A 15,750-nucleotide genomic window follows, 5' to 3' on the forward strand; every position below is an offset into this window, starting at 1 on the left:
TTCCGAAAGTATGGTGGATAATAGTGCAGTGTGGCACCATAGGGAGCTCTGAACAACGTGTCACAGCCTCTCAGTGTATATCTGTCTGGCCCTGCCTGCGTACATCGTCATTTCCTGTGAATTATGTGTCGGTTTAGTTTCTATTTGATACGCGCTGCACAAATAGTTAAGAAACGAAGCACTCACAAAGTAAAACTATGGCTGACACAAGTACTTTCCTTGATCATTGAGGATAAGAGAGACTTACATGGGACTGCTGGGTAAAGAAAGAAGATAGTGGGGACGTTTCTGTTCAAATGTGTGTGAATTCCTAAGGGGGCAAACTGCTGAGGTCACCGGTCCCTAGACCTACACACTACTTTAACTAACTTATGCTAAGAACAACACACATGCCCATGCCGAAGGGAGGATCGAACCTTCGGCGGGAGAGGCCCCCCTAATTAGTGACATGGCGCCTCAATGCGTGCAGATACTCTGCACGGAGGACGTTTCTGCAAACAGTAGATTAGACCTCATACACAGCGTGAGAATGGTGAATGAGGAAGGAAATGCGAAAATCGTAATGAAGGTAATCTTTATTTTACATACTAAAAACCTTGGCAACAAAGTAAATCCTCTTCTACCCTTCCAAAAATTAAGGAGATTATGAAAATAGTTAGAAATCCGATTGATGCGTCTATAAACCACACTTGAATAATGAACAATAATACATTTCATGTCTTTTATTTCTGGTACAAAACTGGCTCTCAGCTTTGATAAAAGGCAATCTGATGATCACTGCACACACAATTCCGTAATGCTTAACCTAATGTACTATTATAATGGTGGCATTATTAATGGTGGGATCATCAGTTTTCTAGGATAGATACGACACTTTCCTGAAATGACAGATACATGAGTTCTCTCAAAAGTTGAATTATAACAGTGCTACGATCAAAATATTGTGCACATTATTGTTTATAAAAATCGTCGCAAATGGTTTAATACTGTCATCTAACTCTTCTTTCGATGTGATAATATTTCCCACCACGTAATTACTGCATCCATAATCCATTACCCTGTTTCAGTTATTGAAATCTTCGTCAACCTCAAAAATATTTTTCCTTTTCTGCTCTATCCAGTGCCAAGTTAAATATTCCTGGCAGCTGTATTAGACGTTAGATGAACCCATTTCTTCTTGTAGGAAGGATTTTCCTATTGCAGAACAGTTATTATTCATAGTGCATATTTAGAAGTAAGCAATACACGCAGTAAGACAAGCTTTCGAAAACTGATACACAAAACGTCTCATCATCCTCCTAGTACCTTAAATTCTGCAATACCTCTCTCTACTTTAGAGACTGTAGATAAACACTCTTGCGTACCTTGTTACATTGGGAAGGAGTGACTGGTCCCCGGCACGAATCCGCCTGGTGGACTTGAGGTCCGGTGAGCCGGCCAGTCTGTGGATGGTTTTTAGGAAGAACGGAGACATTGTATTAAAAGATTTCAAGAAAATTTTAAAATTTTTTACATGACTGGGGCATCTTCCTGAGCGAATGTGGATTGGTTCCCCTTACTCCGCCTCAGCTGCACTGTGTCGGCGATTGCTGCGCAAACAAGTTCTCACGTACGCGTACACCACCATTACTCTACCACGCAAACAAAGGGGTTACACTCGTTTGGTGTGAGACGTTCCTAAGGGGGGCGGGGGGGGGGGTCCATCGGGGACCGAACCGCACCGCACAATAACCCTGAAAGAGAGGTTCGGTATGGGGCGGAGGAGGGGTGAAGTGGACTGCGGTAGTCGTCGTGGGGTTGTGGACCACTGCCGCTGCGGCAGGGACGGAGCCTCTCCGTCGCTTCTAGGCCCCTGGTTAACATACAATACAATACAATACCTTGTTACATAAGTACTCTCAACCGAGAGAGGCTTAATTGAAATAATGAATCTGCACAGGGGGACCAGTTAGCACACGAGTAGCAGAACATGATAGCCATGTGTGATTATCACATCACAATAAATCTGCGATAGCGGAACACCACAGTGACTATGGACAGCCTATCTTGTTCCAAGAAGCCTCTGTGCTGGCGAAAGAGTCGAGGACGCGTCAGTGTAACATTCGAGGGGCGACTGAGAGAGAGAGAGAGAGAGAGAGAGAGAGAGGAACTCTTCGTGCATTTCCGTGCACATCAGGAAGAAAAAATGCCCGCGAAAAGCCAGGCACTGATTTTTAGACTGTCGGCAATCACTGACAAACCGGTTAACCCACGAAAAGCTTCTTTCTTACCCTCCCCCACTCGTCATGACTAGCCTGCTACACTCTAGAGTCAAAAAAGTTTCAAAAATATGGCTATTGACACCGATCATCTGTAATAAATAGAGTCAACTTTCCTCCACCAGAGCGATCTTGCCCTGAAGAAGAACCAGTCTTATCGTGTGAGGAAAGCCGATTCAGTACTGTCGAAATGTTGGTTTTAACTCTATAATTAAAGTACTTTATACAGTGACCTGGTGCAACACCCATCATATTGTAGGTGCAAGTTTCATTATTGTTTGGCTGTATAACAATAACTGAGCAAACTGAACTGAAATATAGAAGCTCAAATCAGAGTAAGAACCAGTCAAAACGTGAAGTTCCTGTCAGAAGGATGGCTCGAGGAGTATAAGTAAAATATGTTTGGCTAAAAACACAAAATTTATTCTTATCTAAAAGATGAAAGTAGGATAGGAAGGGAGTTTAGAGTGCGACATCCCATCAACATTTAAGTCATTAGAGATTGAGCCAAAAGCTTGACACGTGTAGCCCAGGGAACTGTTTTTAAGGGACCATTTAGGTACTCTCTTTAAGTGAGTTAGGGAAATCAGCTATGGTCCTTCTACCTTAGTGTCTTAATTACTGAACTGCCTCGTCTTGTAAATGGGACGTCTCGATGGTTTGGTGAGACCGAATACCGCTCTGCAGTCGGCTAGTAGAAAAATAGTGCAGTGAGTAAGGCGAGACGGGCGGCGGCAGTTACGCCAGGTGTGGGGCGCCGCCAAGGCCGGGAGCGGCGCGCTGACCCAGTGGTCCACTAGGGGGCGGCGGCGCCGCGGTATAAAGAGGCGCGGACAGCGGTCTGTCGCCACAGTCCGCTGTACTCACACCCATCCAACATGTACAAGCTGGTAAGTCCTAACATCGGCTCACAAGTTCCACTCCGTTTTACTTCTTTTCTTTCCTTACTTATCTTTTTGTGAAGTCCCCTTGTAGAAATAGTAAACATCTAATCAGTTGCAAATTGAAAGGTTTATTAAACCTTTGCCAACGTTCATAAAAACATCTCCTTCAGAAGGAGAAAATGGACAACTGGATTACATGTTGTCAAAGAGGTACGTCAAAATATAGCCGAAAGGCGTCGCCAAATTTAAAATTTCCCCCTCATTAATTGTACATTGGCAAGGAAGTACCATATGACAACAACCCATGTTGCGCATGTTTTAATATAATGTGGAGGTAAAATTTCATATTTGACGACGCCTTTCGACTACATGTTAACGTACCTCTGTCGCAACACGTAATCCAGTTGTCCATATTTTACTTCTGAATGAGACGTTTTTATACACGCTAAGACCATGATAAAGGAATTTTAATAAACCTTCCAATTTGTAACTGAACGGTTGTCTACTATTCCTACAAGAATATTTCATTCGACGTTTGCTGCTCCAGTCATGTAAAAAATTTTAAAATTTTCTTGAAATCTTTTAATACAATGTCTCCGTTCTTCATCAGGTAAAATAATCAGTCTTTTCAAATTCATTTATCCTATTACATATCTGATTCTCCTAGTATAACTCAACATGTAGCAGTGAAGTGACTCACACTATGATAAAACTGACGACCATTTCTTTGGAACAAAGCGCACACTGCATGATTTCTAAACTGTTTCCCACACGTGGCTTGCAAAGACCAGACCAGTCACATAGCTCGTCCCAGAAACGATGCATATAAGTTAAATGCATAAACGCACTGTACAAAATTGGTACACTTTGCGAAAAAATAAATTTCTTCGTTCCCCGAGCTTAGCGTTAACGATGCGTGGTGATGACAGTAGGATCTAGCCATAGAAAATCGTTCTCATTGAATGAGTGGCAATAATATGCAGGGAATGGAAACAATTTCAGAAAATAAAGAGCTTGAGGGTAAAAGAGAAATAAAGAAGAAAGAGAGAGAGAGAGACAGGGATACAGAGAAAAAGAGAGAGAGAGAGAGCACCTGCAGTTTCTCGCGTTATCTATTTTAATGAAACCATTTCAGCACCGATCAATCCTTAAAAGATTGCCTTTGAAATGTTATAGTTGTTGGATATATAACTACAGATTTCGAATACTTTTTGTTTTTGTAGTAATTGTCATCTACTAGTGTCTGAGCGGGCTAAACTTATTTTTATAGACATTCATGGGTATTAAGTATTTGAGTTAGTCTTTTTTTAGATTTTTCATCGAAGTCTGAAAAATTTGAATTTGCTTATTTCCGATGAACGTGAGTTCTTGGGCAGCGCGGTTTCGTTTGAACTCTTTACAAATTATTAGGGGAATTGTCCGCCTGCTTAGCTGGACGGTAACGTGCTTCCCTTCCATGCAGTGGGCCCAGGTTCGATTCCCGGCCGGGTTGGAGATTTTCTCCGCTCGTCGACTTGCTGTTGTGATGTCCTCCTCATCATTTCCCTCATCAACGGCACAAAAGTCGGCCGGTGGGGGTCCACTGAAATAAGGCTCGCACTTGGCGGTCGAACTTCCCCGAGTGGGAATTAGAATAGTCTCATCCGCCATGTGCATTATCCTTATTGACATATAACTGGCTCTTGTGCCGCAGTTGGATGAATATCTTGTTGAAACCCATAGTTCCGCCCCCTTTCGCCAAAGACCCGTTCAAAGGAAGGGGGGGGGGGGGTGTTGGAGCTCGAGCACACGGAAACGGAATTTTACTTCAGTCAGTAGCGAGCCAGGGTATGCATCGCAACTTCGGGAAAGCTACAACCCCCCTTCGCACCCGCCTTTAACGAGTCCTCCGCAGACCGGGATGAAACGTTCGGGCTCCAACAATTCCAACAAGAAATTCATTAGGGTACGGTATAACAGCCCGAAATACTTCAGTAAGTTTGACTTTTCCGGCCGGTGAAACTTTACATTCTCCAAATGGACCACCGTTAACAACGTCACATTTTGCAACGCCTACAGAATATTACTACGAAAATTATAAGGTAAGCGCTGTTTTGGAAATGCTTATGTCGCCTCGTTTGTGATTTTCTTCCAACCTTACTGCAACAGCCTTCCCAAAATTTGAAAAATAAGCACGGGCACAGTAGTACACTGAGTTCCGTCTCAGTCATCGAAAATTTTTTAACCGTCAGTCGATTTTGTGGAACACTCTCTGTGACTGTCGATATTCGAGATAAAGTCCCTTTTGAGCGTATAGCTTTCATCTGATATGAAATTTTAGATCCACATGTTACTCTTTGAATGTACAGCGACACATTCAAAAACCTGAAACGTTAAATTAAAAACTCGTACTTATTTTCTGTTATTATGTAAGTAATTATTTAGTTGTCCATATTCCATGCTTGCTGGAGAGGACAAATAATCATAGACGTTTATCCTCAAAATATGATTATTTCAATTATTATTTTTACGCCTAGAATTTGAATCGCCGTAGTCGGGTCATATTCACCGTGTGCTCTTTAATGATATGTAATACTAAATCTTATACATAAGGGGTGGTCGAAAAGTTTCTGTTCGAAGGCCATGCAGTCCAGAATCGGTATCCCAATCAGAGAAACTCGCCGTAAGCATTGTGCCTATCAACTTACCGACGCACCAGGTTGAAGACACCCGTTTAGTAAAACACCATGTGCTACTGCGTGAAGAAGTCCATAACTGCCTGTTGCACATCCTCATGCGAAGGGAAGGCCTCCATTAAGGAATCTGAGGGTAAATGAGGACTGTTGGGCGCGTGTTCGAGTGTATTCCACTTGAGTAGGCGTAACTGCTGCATTACGACATTTGCGATATGGCAACGTGCGTTATCATGAAGTATCAGCATTCCTTGTCGCACGGAACTTGGCACTCGATTCCGCAACAGTCGTTTTGCGACAGACATGACACCCCATACACGTTCCACCTTCTCCGATGGACGCATATGGTAATAACGTCACCATAGTTCACCTGTCCGCATGTACCGCATGCACGTAGGAAAGATACGAATATGGCACTAATCCGCTGCCTACATGTTGGTATTTATGTATCCGCATATACCCTGTTGTCGCTTTTTCGTAATACAACTTCTTACCTGTTCAACTTCTATGTGATTATATAATGTAGCGTAAAATTTTAGACTAGTAGCATACATTACAAGAAACGTAACGTGGAAGTACGTAGCACACAAACAAGCTCGTTGATAACAGGTTTTGCTGGAAAATGATGAGTTAAAACGTTAAGTGGTCCATTCCTAACATGTCTATTTCAACTGCTTATGGATATTACAAAACATAAATACTTCTAATATTTTTTGACAGCTATGTTTTATGGAGGTAAAAGACCTTTTAGCACAAGGTCTTCATATATGTACCTATGTTTATTGGCTTTATTTCTATGCTCTGACTGGCGACATTACAGAGACCAATTGACGTACTTTTTCGAAGGTGCACAGCAGTGATTTGATAACGTGACGGCGAAGCTTGCATCAACACGTAGAAAAAGAAAAAAAAACCTGTATTTGTGCTTCTTTCATTGTGGGAAAATGGTTTCACCTAGTGCTTTGTAAAAGTCAAATCATCAACTGTGTACGACCGGCAGGTGATCCTGATGTGCGCCGTGGCCGCCGCCCACGCCGGCTACCTGGGAGGCTACGCCGCCCCCGCCGTCGCCGTGGCACCTGCCGTGGCCGCCCCCGCCGTCGCAGTCGCTCACGCCCCCGTGGCCGTGGCGCCCGCCGCCTCCTCGTACGCCAACACGTACCGCGTGTCGCAGACCGCCCGCCTCCTGGCCGCCCCCGCCGTCGCCGCCGCCCCTCTGGCCTACGCCGCCCCGGCCATCCACGCCCCTGTGGCCTACGCTGCACCTGCTGTCGCTGCTCCGATTCTCAAATACCACTAAAATCTAACTTGTGTCTTGTCGACAATAAAGTGAAGTATTTATTACAATCAGTGTCTACAAAATTACACCATCACCTGTCATACGTAATTTGTTACTGGCGTCAATAATGGACGGCATGTCCATTCTTATGCATGAAAGTGGCAACGTTAATCAGCGTTCACCCAAATTTGTGTACGCAACCAATACTTAACACTTTCTATCCTTCAAAATGATGGAAAAGCGTGTCCTGAAAGCAGACATCACAATCCTGTAATCCCTTAGAATATTACATTTTTGAAATTTAACACGTTACTTAATCCAACAATTCAGTTGAGTATTCAGCATGTAAGTCTGTCGTGCACAAGACCCATGATCGATTTCTGATACCGCCAAGAATTTTTCTTGCGCCAGAATTCGAAGAGTGTTCGCTCAGCCTAATGAATACAACTGACGAGCTTCTCCGAAAGAATGAGTTCTCTTTTCATTTTAACAGTAGATCAATGACTACTAAAATAATGTCCCGTTCACATTCCCCTTCACACCTACGTCAATAACGCCATGGGTTAAATACCAGGTGATCAGCTTTGGGCTACAGCCTTGATCTGATCAGTGAATTTAGCTTTACATAATAATTTTCTGGATTAAATGTGATAAATTCAGGATATACCAAAAATTGTTCAATGTTGAAAGAATATTGAATGACGTTATCGACGCAACTGTACCTGCTGCTCAGACCTTTGTATTTTACTCGTAAGTGTGAAAGTGCGGAGATTTATTTAAACTGTCAAACTAGTTGCGTAAGGAGGTCCTTAATACGTGCATAAATCACTGTACATGTGACAGGCCCGCGAGGTGTCATCATCTCTAAGAAAAACGGAGCGAGAGTGAAGAAGCTTGTGAAACCACACTATACATTCACAACAGTCACATCATCTGAGTGCAGTGTATGTCCCTGCAAACGTGTGGCAGGTAGAACCATATACGTGGCAGTTCTGTCACGCATTCACATCACGGTGCAGAGTAATATGTGACTCGTCAGTCGAAAAAATATTTCTCAGCCACATGTCATCAGTTTCGATGAGTGTCAAAAAATTAAGAGAAAAGTCACCGCGTTGCAGCCTATCTTGAGGCACCATTTGGTGAATCTTGTAGGAATACCAGTGTAAAATGCGCCGTAAAATCTTTTGAACTGTTGGAAATGGAAATGAGCGTTTGGCGTCAATGGCCGGGAGGCCCATTGCGGGGCAGGTCCGGCCACCTTGGTGCAGGCCTTACTACATTCGACGCCACATTGGGCGACCTGCGCGCCGGATGGGGATGAAATGATGATGAAGACAACACCCAGTCTCTGAGCGGAGAAAATCCCCGACCCAGCCGGGTTCGAACCCGGGCCCGGAGGACGGCAATCCGTCACGCTGACCACTCAGCTATCGGGGCGGTCTTTTGAACTGTTGACCAGGGCAGAGAGAATTCCCGTGACACAGCTCGAGCACTGGCTGCAGAATTTGGAGCAAGTGCTGCGCGGTTGGCAACAGTTGCAGCAACTTCACCAACAACTGCCATTGGAACGGGCCATCTCCTCTTCCTGCTGCATCAACCTAATTCACCTGTTTCTTCAAATCTCTTCATCATATTCTGTACCCCATTTACTGACGTGGGGCCTCTTCGCAGCTGTTTTTGTCGCCTACATTCCCACGCTGCGATTGCTACCGTTCTTTACCAGCAGTGCAAGATCTTTCTTCTCGATAGACATTGCATTTCGTGCGGAAAACTTCAACCCTCTTAACTCTTCACCAACAGTCAGTTCAAAAGAAATCAACACGCATAGCCAAGTGGCAAACAGGATACTGACGTCAAAACAAGAGAAAACGGGAAACATTTCGCATTCTGACTGTCTGCAGCACCATATTTTCACCCAGCAGTAGAAAGCTGAAGTGCTTCTCTCTCTTTTTTTCAGCACACTCCGCAAGTGCGCCGATTAATGACCGTATCTACGATGTTTCAGCTTCCTGCAGCGCATACAGCACGCACTGCAGCACTTAGAACACCCTCAGTTTAACTACAACCAATCGATGCATGGAATGTGCCTAATTAAATCCATAAATAAATCACTTTAATTTGCCACTACATGCCTCTTTGCAGTCTGGGCGTGACGCCTTTCAATTTTCTTGTTTCTGTTCACGTTTATTTACATGAATAGCAGTGTTGTTATTATGGTCACTGTACACAGATTGCAGAGGGAACTGATGATGAAAGATCACCTGATTGCGGCCATCATCTCAATGAGACAATCTAAAATAGTACCTGGTGATTTTAAAGTTCAATGCTCACAGTGGGACATGGAGATGGAAGAAAATAGAAAGGATGAGCTGTTTTCGAAATCATAGGTGAAGGAAGTCTACCTTTATTCATAGGTAGATCGTTTACACGGAACCCTGTGCCTAATTATTTAGATAAAATGCATCACTGATCTGTGTTTCGTTTTGGCTTTCTTGGTACTCTATTTTTGTGTAGCAGCCGAAAAACACCGATCAGATCATATACCGATCATTGTTTACTGCTGTGACAGAGAGATCGGACGTCACCCATACAGTTAATCTAAAAAGTCAATGAGAGTACACATAAAGCAACTATAACAGAAGAAATTCGAATTTTATCGGCTGTTTTAATAAACTTAAGAAGCTTTAACGGTGTATACGTGAATTTATACTAGAATTTTTGCTCGATGATGATATTTGGTTTGTGGGGCGCTCAATTGCGCGGTTATCAGCGCCTATACAAATTTCCAAACTTGCTCAGTCCAATTTCGCCACTTTCATGATTGATGATGAAATGATGAAGACAACACAAACACCCAGTCATCTGCAGGCACGTGAAAATTCCTTACCTGCCGGGAATCGAACCCGGGACCCGTGCTCGGGAAGCGAGAACGCGACCGCGAGACCACGAGCTGCGGAGATTTTTGCTCGACAACCTACATAGCAAACTATACTCTCGGCATGACACACTAGTTCTTCGCGACGGCATATTTGCTTTCAGTTCCGGACTGAAGCGCCTAGAACCACGCCAAAAATGAGATAAAGCTCGAGCTTTCGATGACAAGTACGAGTTTCTTTGTAAGAAGATGATTGTCTGTCCGAGCAAAGTTTGGCGTTCAAACCTGACTTTTTTCGGGGGGATGTGGCTTGGTATTCCAACAGCTACTCACCGTTGACGTAACTTGGAGAGCGGGATCCGTATGCACAAATGCGGAAATTCGACAGTGAGGCAGTAAAGCCCTTGTCTCTCACCGTTTCTGAGTCGTCGAAGTGGAACGGCGACCATCCACAGCATAACATATCCCATAATAATTATCTTTTATGGTCTTATTTGTTTGAAGACGATGGATCTCAAGTACTCGTACCCAGGCACCACTGAGATCGTAACCTCCGTCTCTGTAAAAATTTATGGTGCATATCCGAATTCTATCGCTTCTTTTATTACTCAGACCAAGTATGTCGATGAGTGGTAAAGGATCTTCGTACTTTTGAAGTTGTTTTTATGCAATCTCTGTACCTGATGCGGTGTCTATGTTTAGTGTAGCTATTCTCCCGACAGGCCGTTAATTTTGGCAGCCAATTTCTCCTGGTATAAAGTCGGTGTCGTTCAGTCGCATTAGAATCCCAGCGGACCCAGACAACCAGTAGCATTAGCTACCAAGACCAGTACTCAGATAAATTCTTCTCAGATAGAAAAAAGGCTGTAATCAAGTTTACACCCTATCTGTATAGCAAGATTTTCCACTCAGTAACAGACTATGTTTTCCTGGACATTTAAGGCCTTATTAGAGTGTACCTGATAAAACAGAACAACATTCATAATGATGGGCGTCTTGTCTCAGCTAAAGGATCCATTTCAAAGTAGCCAGAAAGCACACGAATGTTGGTACTTTCCCTTTGGCCTTAAACTTATATTCAGCCAGTCGAAGAGGACTGCCTTTGCATCGATACATCGATGAAGGATATCTTAAGAGTAAATTTTCCCATCGCCACAGCAGAGCTGTAGCTGGCAGTAGAACTCACCATCCAGCGGGTACTGCGGTGTTTGCAGCGCGGATGGCGCATACGAATGCCTCTTCATTAATCAACGTTCTTTCAGTCAAGCTACCGCCTTTCACGCTTCATGGCGTCATCTCGTTCACGAGAATCGAGAGGAATACGATGGTCTCATCTTCCAGACCAGACAGTCAATAATTACAGATTCCTCACACCACAGTCACTGGGACATGACGTGCAGACTGGCCACACCGAGGCAGAGTCGCATGACAAACGTTTCTTGTTTCACCAGTCTGACTGTTCGTGTTCGGGTTAAGCCGTCTTTCAGGCGAATGGCTGCTCACAACATGCACTGCGCTACGAACGCTGCGGTAGGGCAGTATTATGACAAGTGTACGTTCACATGGTCTCCCATGGGAGGTGTGGTACTAACCGAATGCACCACGACAGTTGTAAACTAACTGAGCAGTACTGCGGACGGCCCGTATCCGTTCGTCCTCCGTGTCTTTCAGTAGTATAGTTGTCCCTCTCACAAGATCAGAATCATGCTACAGTGACTAAAGGAGCATCCTAAGGAACTTGCATTGATGTTCAAAATGGTTCAAATGGCTCTGAGCACTATGGGACTTAACTGCTGAGGTCATCAGTCCCCTATAACTTAGAACTACTTAAACCTAACTAACCTAAGGACATCACACACATCCATGCCCGAGGCAGGATTCGAACCTGCGACCGTAGTGGTCGCCCGGTTCCAGACTGTAGCGCGTAGAACCGCTCGGCAACCAAGGCCGGCTGCATTGATGTCTTGGCCAGCAAATTTTCCTGATCTCTAGCATATGGAACACATCTGGGACGTTATCGGGCGTTGCCCACGTACACACAAACTATCTGTAACCTGCGCGTACCATATGGTGCTATACACCCCTTGAAATATATCAAAAGCTTTAAGAATTCTTGGCGGACGGAATCGTTGCTGTTTTCGTTGCAAAGTAAGTGGTCGAAATGTTATGGGACATCACTGTAGCATAGACAGCTCCATGTCTACAGGGTGTCCCACAAATGTTGCGACGAACCTCGAGGGGTTGTAGAGGGTGTCTTGAGGAACAAATTGAGGATGCGAACTCGTGTTCGGAAACGTCATCCAACGACGCTACAGAGCATCGAAGCTGTAGACGCCAGCGCCTGCCACTGGGCCACCTCTTCTATAGGAAACGTGAGTTTATCCGCTGACTGGCCTTAGGAGGAACGTCTCCCTATGTTGTTTGTTATTCAGAGATCACCGCTGATTGCCACGATCGCCGGTAGAGAAGATGAAGCTAGCTGCTGTGTCTAAGGCCTAGTCCCCTACGAATGTGATGCTCTGATTCCGCGAAAGATATCGGTTTTGGACATGGGTTTCCACCTGCAATTCGATTTTCTCCTGGAACCATCTGAAATATTCAATATTTTTCGGTAAACCATCATCCACCGAAGCAGCCAAGCACTGAATTCGTAGGAGGCAAGGCCTGTCTAGGCACCAGCTGGCTCCATCCTGAATGACGTTTCCGATCAGGGGTTGCTATGCTCGATTTGTTCCTCAAGACACCCTCTACAGCCCCTCCAAGTTTGCTGCAACATTTGTCAGACACCCTACATATGATGGAAAGGAATAATTACTTTCTCAAAGTTTGGAGTCATGTGTCGTGATAATTCAACATATCTTTTTTAATTATTTTATTTTATTTCAATATTTCAGAACAGTTATTAAATTCAGATATAGCTAGGAGCAAATTAAGGCGTACAGCATATAACGAAGAAATGGTACCCTAACTGTCACACGCCGTGAGAGAAATGCTGTACCACCTAAAGATCAACGTGCACTTCGTTCAGTTCTAGCGAAGAACACACTTTATAACTTACCATTTTCCTCCTTTACTACGTACATTGCTTTATTACACTTAATTATTGCTCCTATTCGATAACTTACTGGTTTAATGCATTCAAAATATCATGTGACAATGAACCACTTCGGCCCCCTTCTTTACAAATGCAGAAATTAAAAAAAGTCCTAAATTTTTAAATTTTATAAAAAGTTATTAAAATTCTTGTCACATTACCGTAAAGAATGTTACTTATAATCTGGGCCGGGCGGTGTGGCCGAGCGGTTCTAGGCGCTACAGTCTGGAACCGCGCAACCGCTACGGTCACAAGTTTGAATCCGGCCTCGGGCATGGATGTGTGTGATGTCCTTATGTTAGTTAGGTTTAAGTAGTTCTAAGTTCTAGGGGACTGATGACCTCAGAAGTTAAGTCCCATAGTGTTCAGAGCCATTTGAACCATTATAATCTGGCCAAATTGTTACACTCCTGGAAATGGAAAAAAGAACACATTGACACCGGTGTGTCAGACCCACCATACTTGCTCCGGACACTGCGAGAGGGCTGTACAAGCAATGATCACACGCACGGCACAGCGGACACACCAGGACCCGCGGTGTTGGCCGTCGAATGGCGCTAGCTGCGCAGCATTTGTGCACCGCCGCCGTCAGTGTCAGCCAGTTTGCCGTGGCATACGGAGCTCCATCGCAGTCTTTAACACTGGTAGCATGCCGCGACAGCGTGGACGTGAACCGTATGTGCAGTTGACGGACTTTGAGCGAGGGCGTATAGTGGGCATGCGGGAGGCCGGGTGGACGTACCGCCGAATTGCTCAACACGTGGGGCGTGAGGTCTCCACAGTACATCGATGTTGTCGCCAGTGGTCGGCGGAAGGTGCACGTGCCCGTCGACCTGGGACCAGACCGCAGCGACGCACGGATGCACGCCAAGACCGTAGGATCCTACGCAGTGCCGTAGGGGACCGCACCGCCACTTCCCAGCAAATTAGGGACACTGTTGCTCCTGGGGTATCGGCGAGGACCATTCGCAACCGTCTCCATGAAGCTGGGCTACGGTCCTGCACACCGTTAGGCCGTCTTCCGCTCACGCCACAACATCGTGCAGCCCGCCTCCAGTGGTGTCGCGACAGGCGTGAATGGAGGGACGAATGGAGACGTGTCGTCTTCAGCGATGAGAGTCGCTTCTGCCTTGGTGCCAATGATGGTCGTATGCGTGTTTGGCGCCGTGCAGGTGAGCGCCACAATCAGGACTGCATACGACCGAGGCACACAGGGCCAACACCCGGCATCATGGTGTGGGGAGCGATCTCCTACACTGGCCGTACACCACTGGTGATCGTCGAGGGGACACTGAATAGTGCACGGTACATCCAAACCGTCATCGAACCCATCGTTCTACCATTCCTAGACCGGCAAGGGAACTTGCTGTTCCAACAGGACAATGCACGTCCGCATGTATCCCGTGCCACCCAACGTGCTCTAGAAGGTGTAAGTCAACTACCCTGGCCAGCAAGATCTCCGGATCTGTCCCCCATTGAGCATGTTTGGGACTGGATGAAGCGTCGTCTCACGCGGTCTGCACGTCCAGCACGAACGCTGGTCCAACTGAGGCGCCAGGTGGAAATGGCATGGCAAGCCGTTCCACAGGACTACATCCAGCATCTCTACGATCGTCTCCATGGGAGAATAGCAGCCTGCATTGCTGCGAAAGGTGGATATACACTGTACTAGTGCCGACATTGTGCATGCTCTGTTGCCTGTGTCTATGTGCCTGTGGTTCTGTCAGTGTGATCATGTGATGTATCTGACCCCAGGAATGTGTCAATAAAGTTTCCCCTTCCTGGGACAATGAATTCACGGTGTTCTTATTTCAATTTCCAGGAGTGTATTTCTTTCGTGCATGAAGACATTTATGCACACAGAAAGAAAATATGACAATGAGCGTGTAAAACCCAGACGCCAGCTTACTGTTGCCTGTATTTACGTTGATCATGCAGTGGAAACGCCATATCTCCGCTCAGCATGAGAATTTACGTGTAATTTCATTATTCTTCAATCAAATGGTTCAAATGGCTCTGAGCTCTATGGGACTTAACTTCTATGGTCATCAGTCCCGTAGAACTTAGAACTACTTACACCTAACTAACCTAAGGACATCACACACATCCATGCCCGAGGCAGGATTCGAACCTGCGACCGTAACGGTCACGCGGTTCCAGAGTGTAGCGCGTAGAACCGCTCGGCCACTCCGGCCGGCATTCTTCAATCAGTACATTTATAGATCCTTAAAGACTTTTGACCTGTGGTTTTTCGAACCAGTGACTACATTTTGGAAACTTTTTAGTATTTGTCGCAAGAAAATAAGACTACACAACATAACAAAGAAATATATAATAATGTAAATACGTAACATAATAAAAGACATTCATGTGCCGGAAACAAAGATCCTCTAGTGGAGTGGATCAAACGTATCACTTCCTGATTTAAGTTTCAAAAAGATCAAAGGAACAGTGCGTATCAAAGAAAATTTCATTTTTCTGTACCTGGCTATTACCAAGTTTCGTAGATGTGCAGTACTTTATGTCCGATCTTTTGTTATATTACACAACGCAAGGTCAGAAAATAGATCCCGGTTATGAACTGCCTATATCAGACTGCTCATGTTATTTAATTAACACAGGTTCTCGTACTTATACGCATTACCTCATATTGTCTACGCCGTTAGTCAGCGATGAAAGCGACGAGCC

General features: G+C 45.0%; 1 protein-coding gene across 1 annotated transcript; it reads left to right on the forward strand.

Moving 5' to 3' along the window:
• The first annotated feature begins 3,120 nt into the window (after positions 1-3,120).
• Positions 3,121-7,161, forward strand: LOC126253087 (cuticle protein 12.5-like). The gene is made up of 2 exons (XM_049954188.1): positions 3,121-3,148; positions 6,815-7,161. The coding sequence occupies exons 1-2, from the start codon at positions 3,137-3,139 to the stop codon at positions 7,112-7,114; spliced, it is 312 nt and encodes a 103-aa protein (XP_049810145.1). The 5' UTR covers positions 3,121-3,136; the 3' UTR covers positions 7,115-7,161.
• The last annotated feature ends 8,589 nt before the right edge of the window (positions 7,162-15,750 follow it).

The sequence above is a fragment of the Schistocerca nitens genome, chromosome 4 (genome assembly GCF_023898315.1).
Source record: "Schistocerca nitens isolate TAMUIC-IGC-003100 chromosome 4, iqSchNite1.1, whole genome shotgun sequence".
Lineage (NCBI taxonomy): Eukaryota > Metazoa > Arthropoda > Insecta > Orthoptera > Acrididae > Schistocerca > Schistocerca nitens.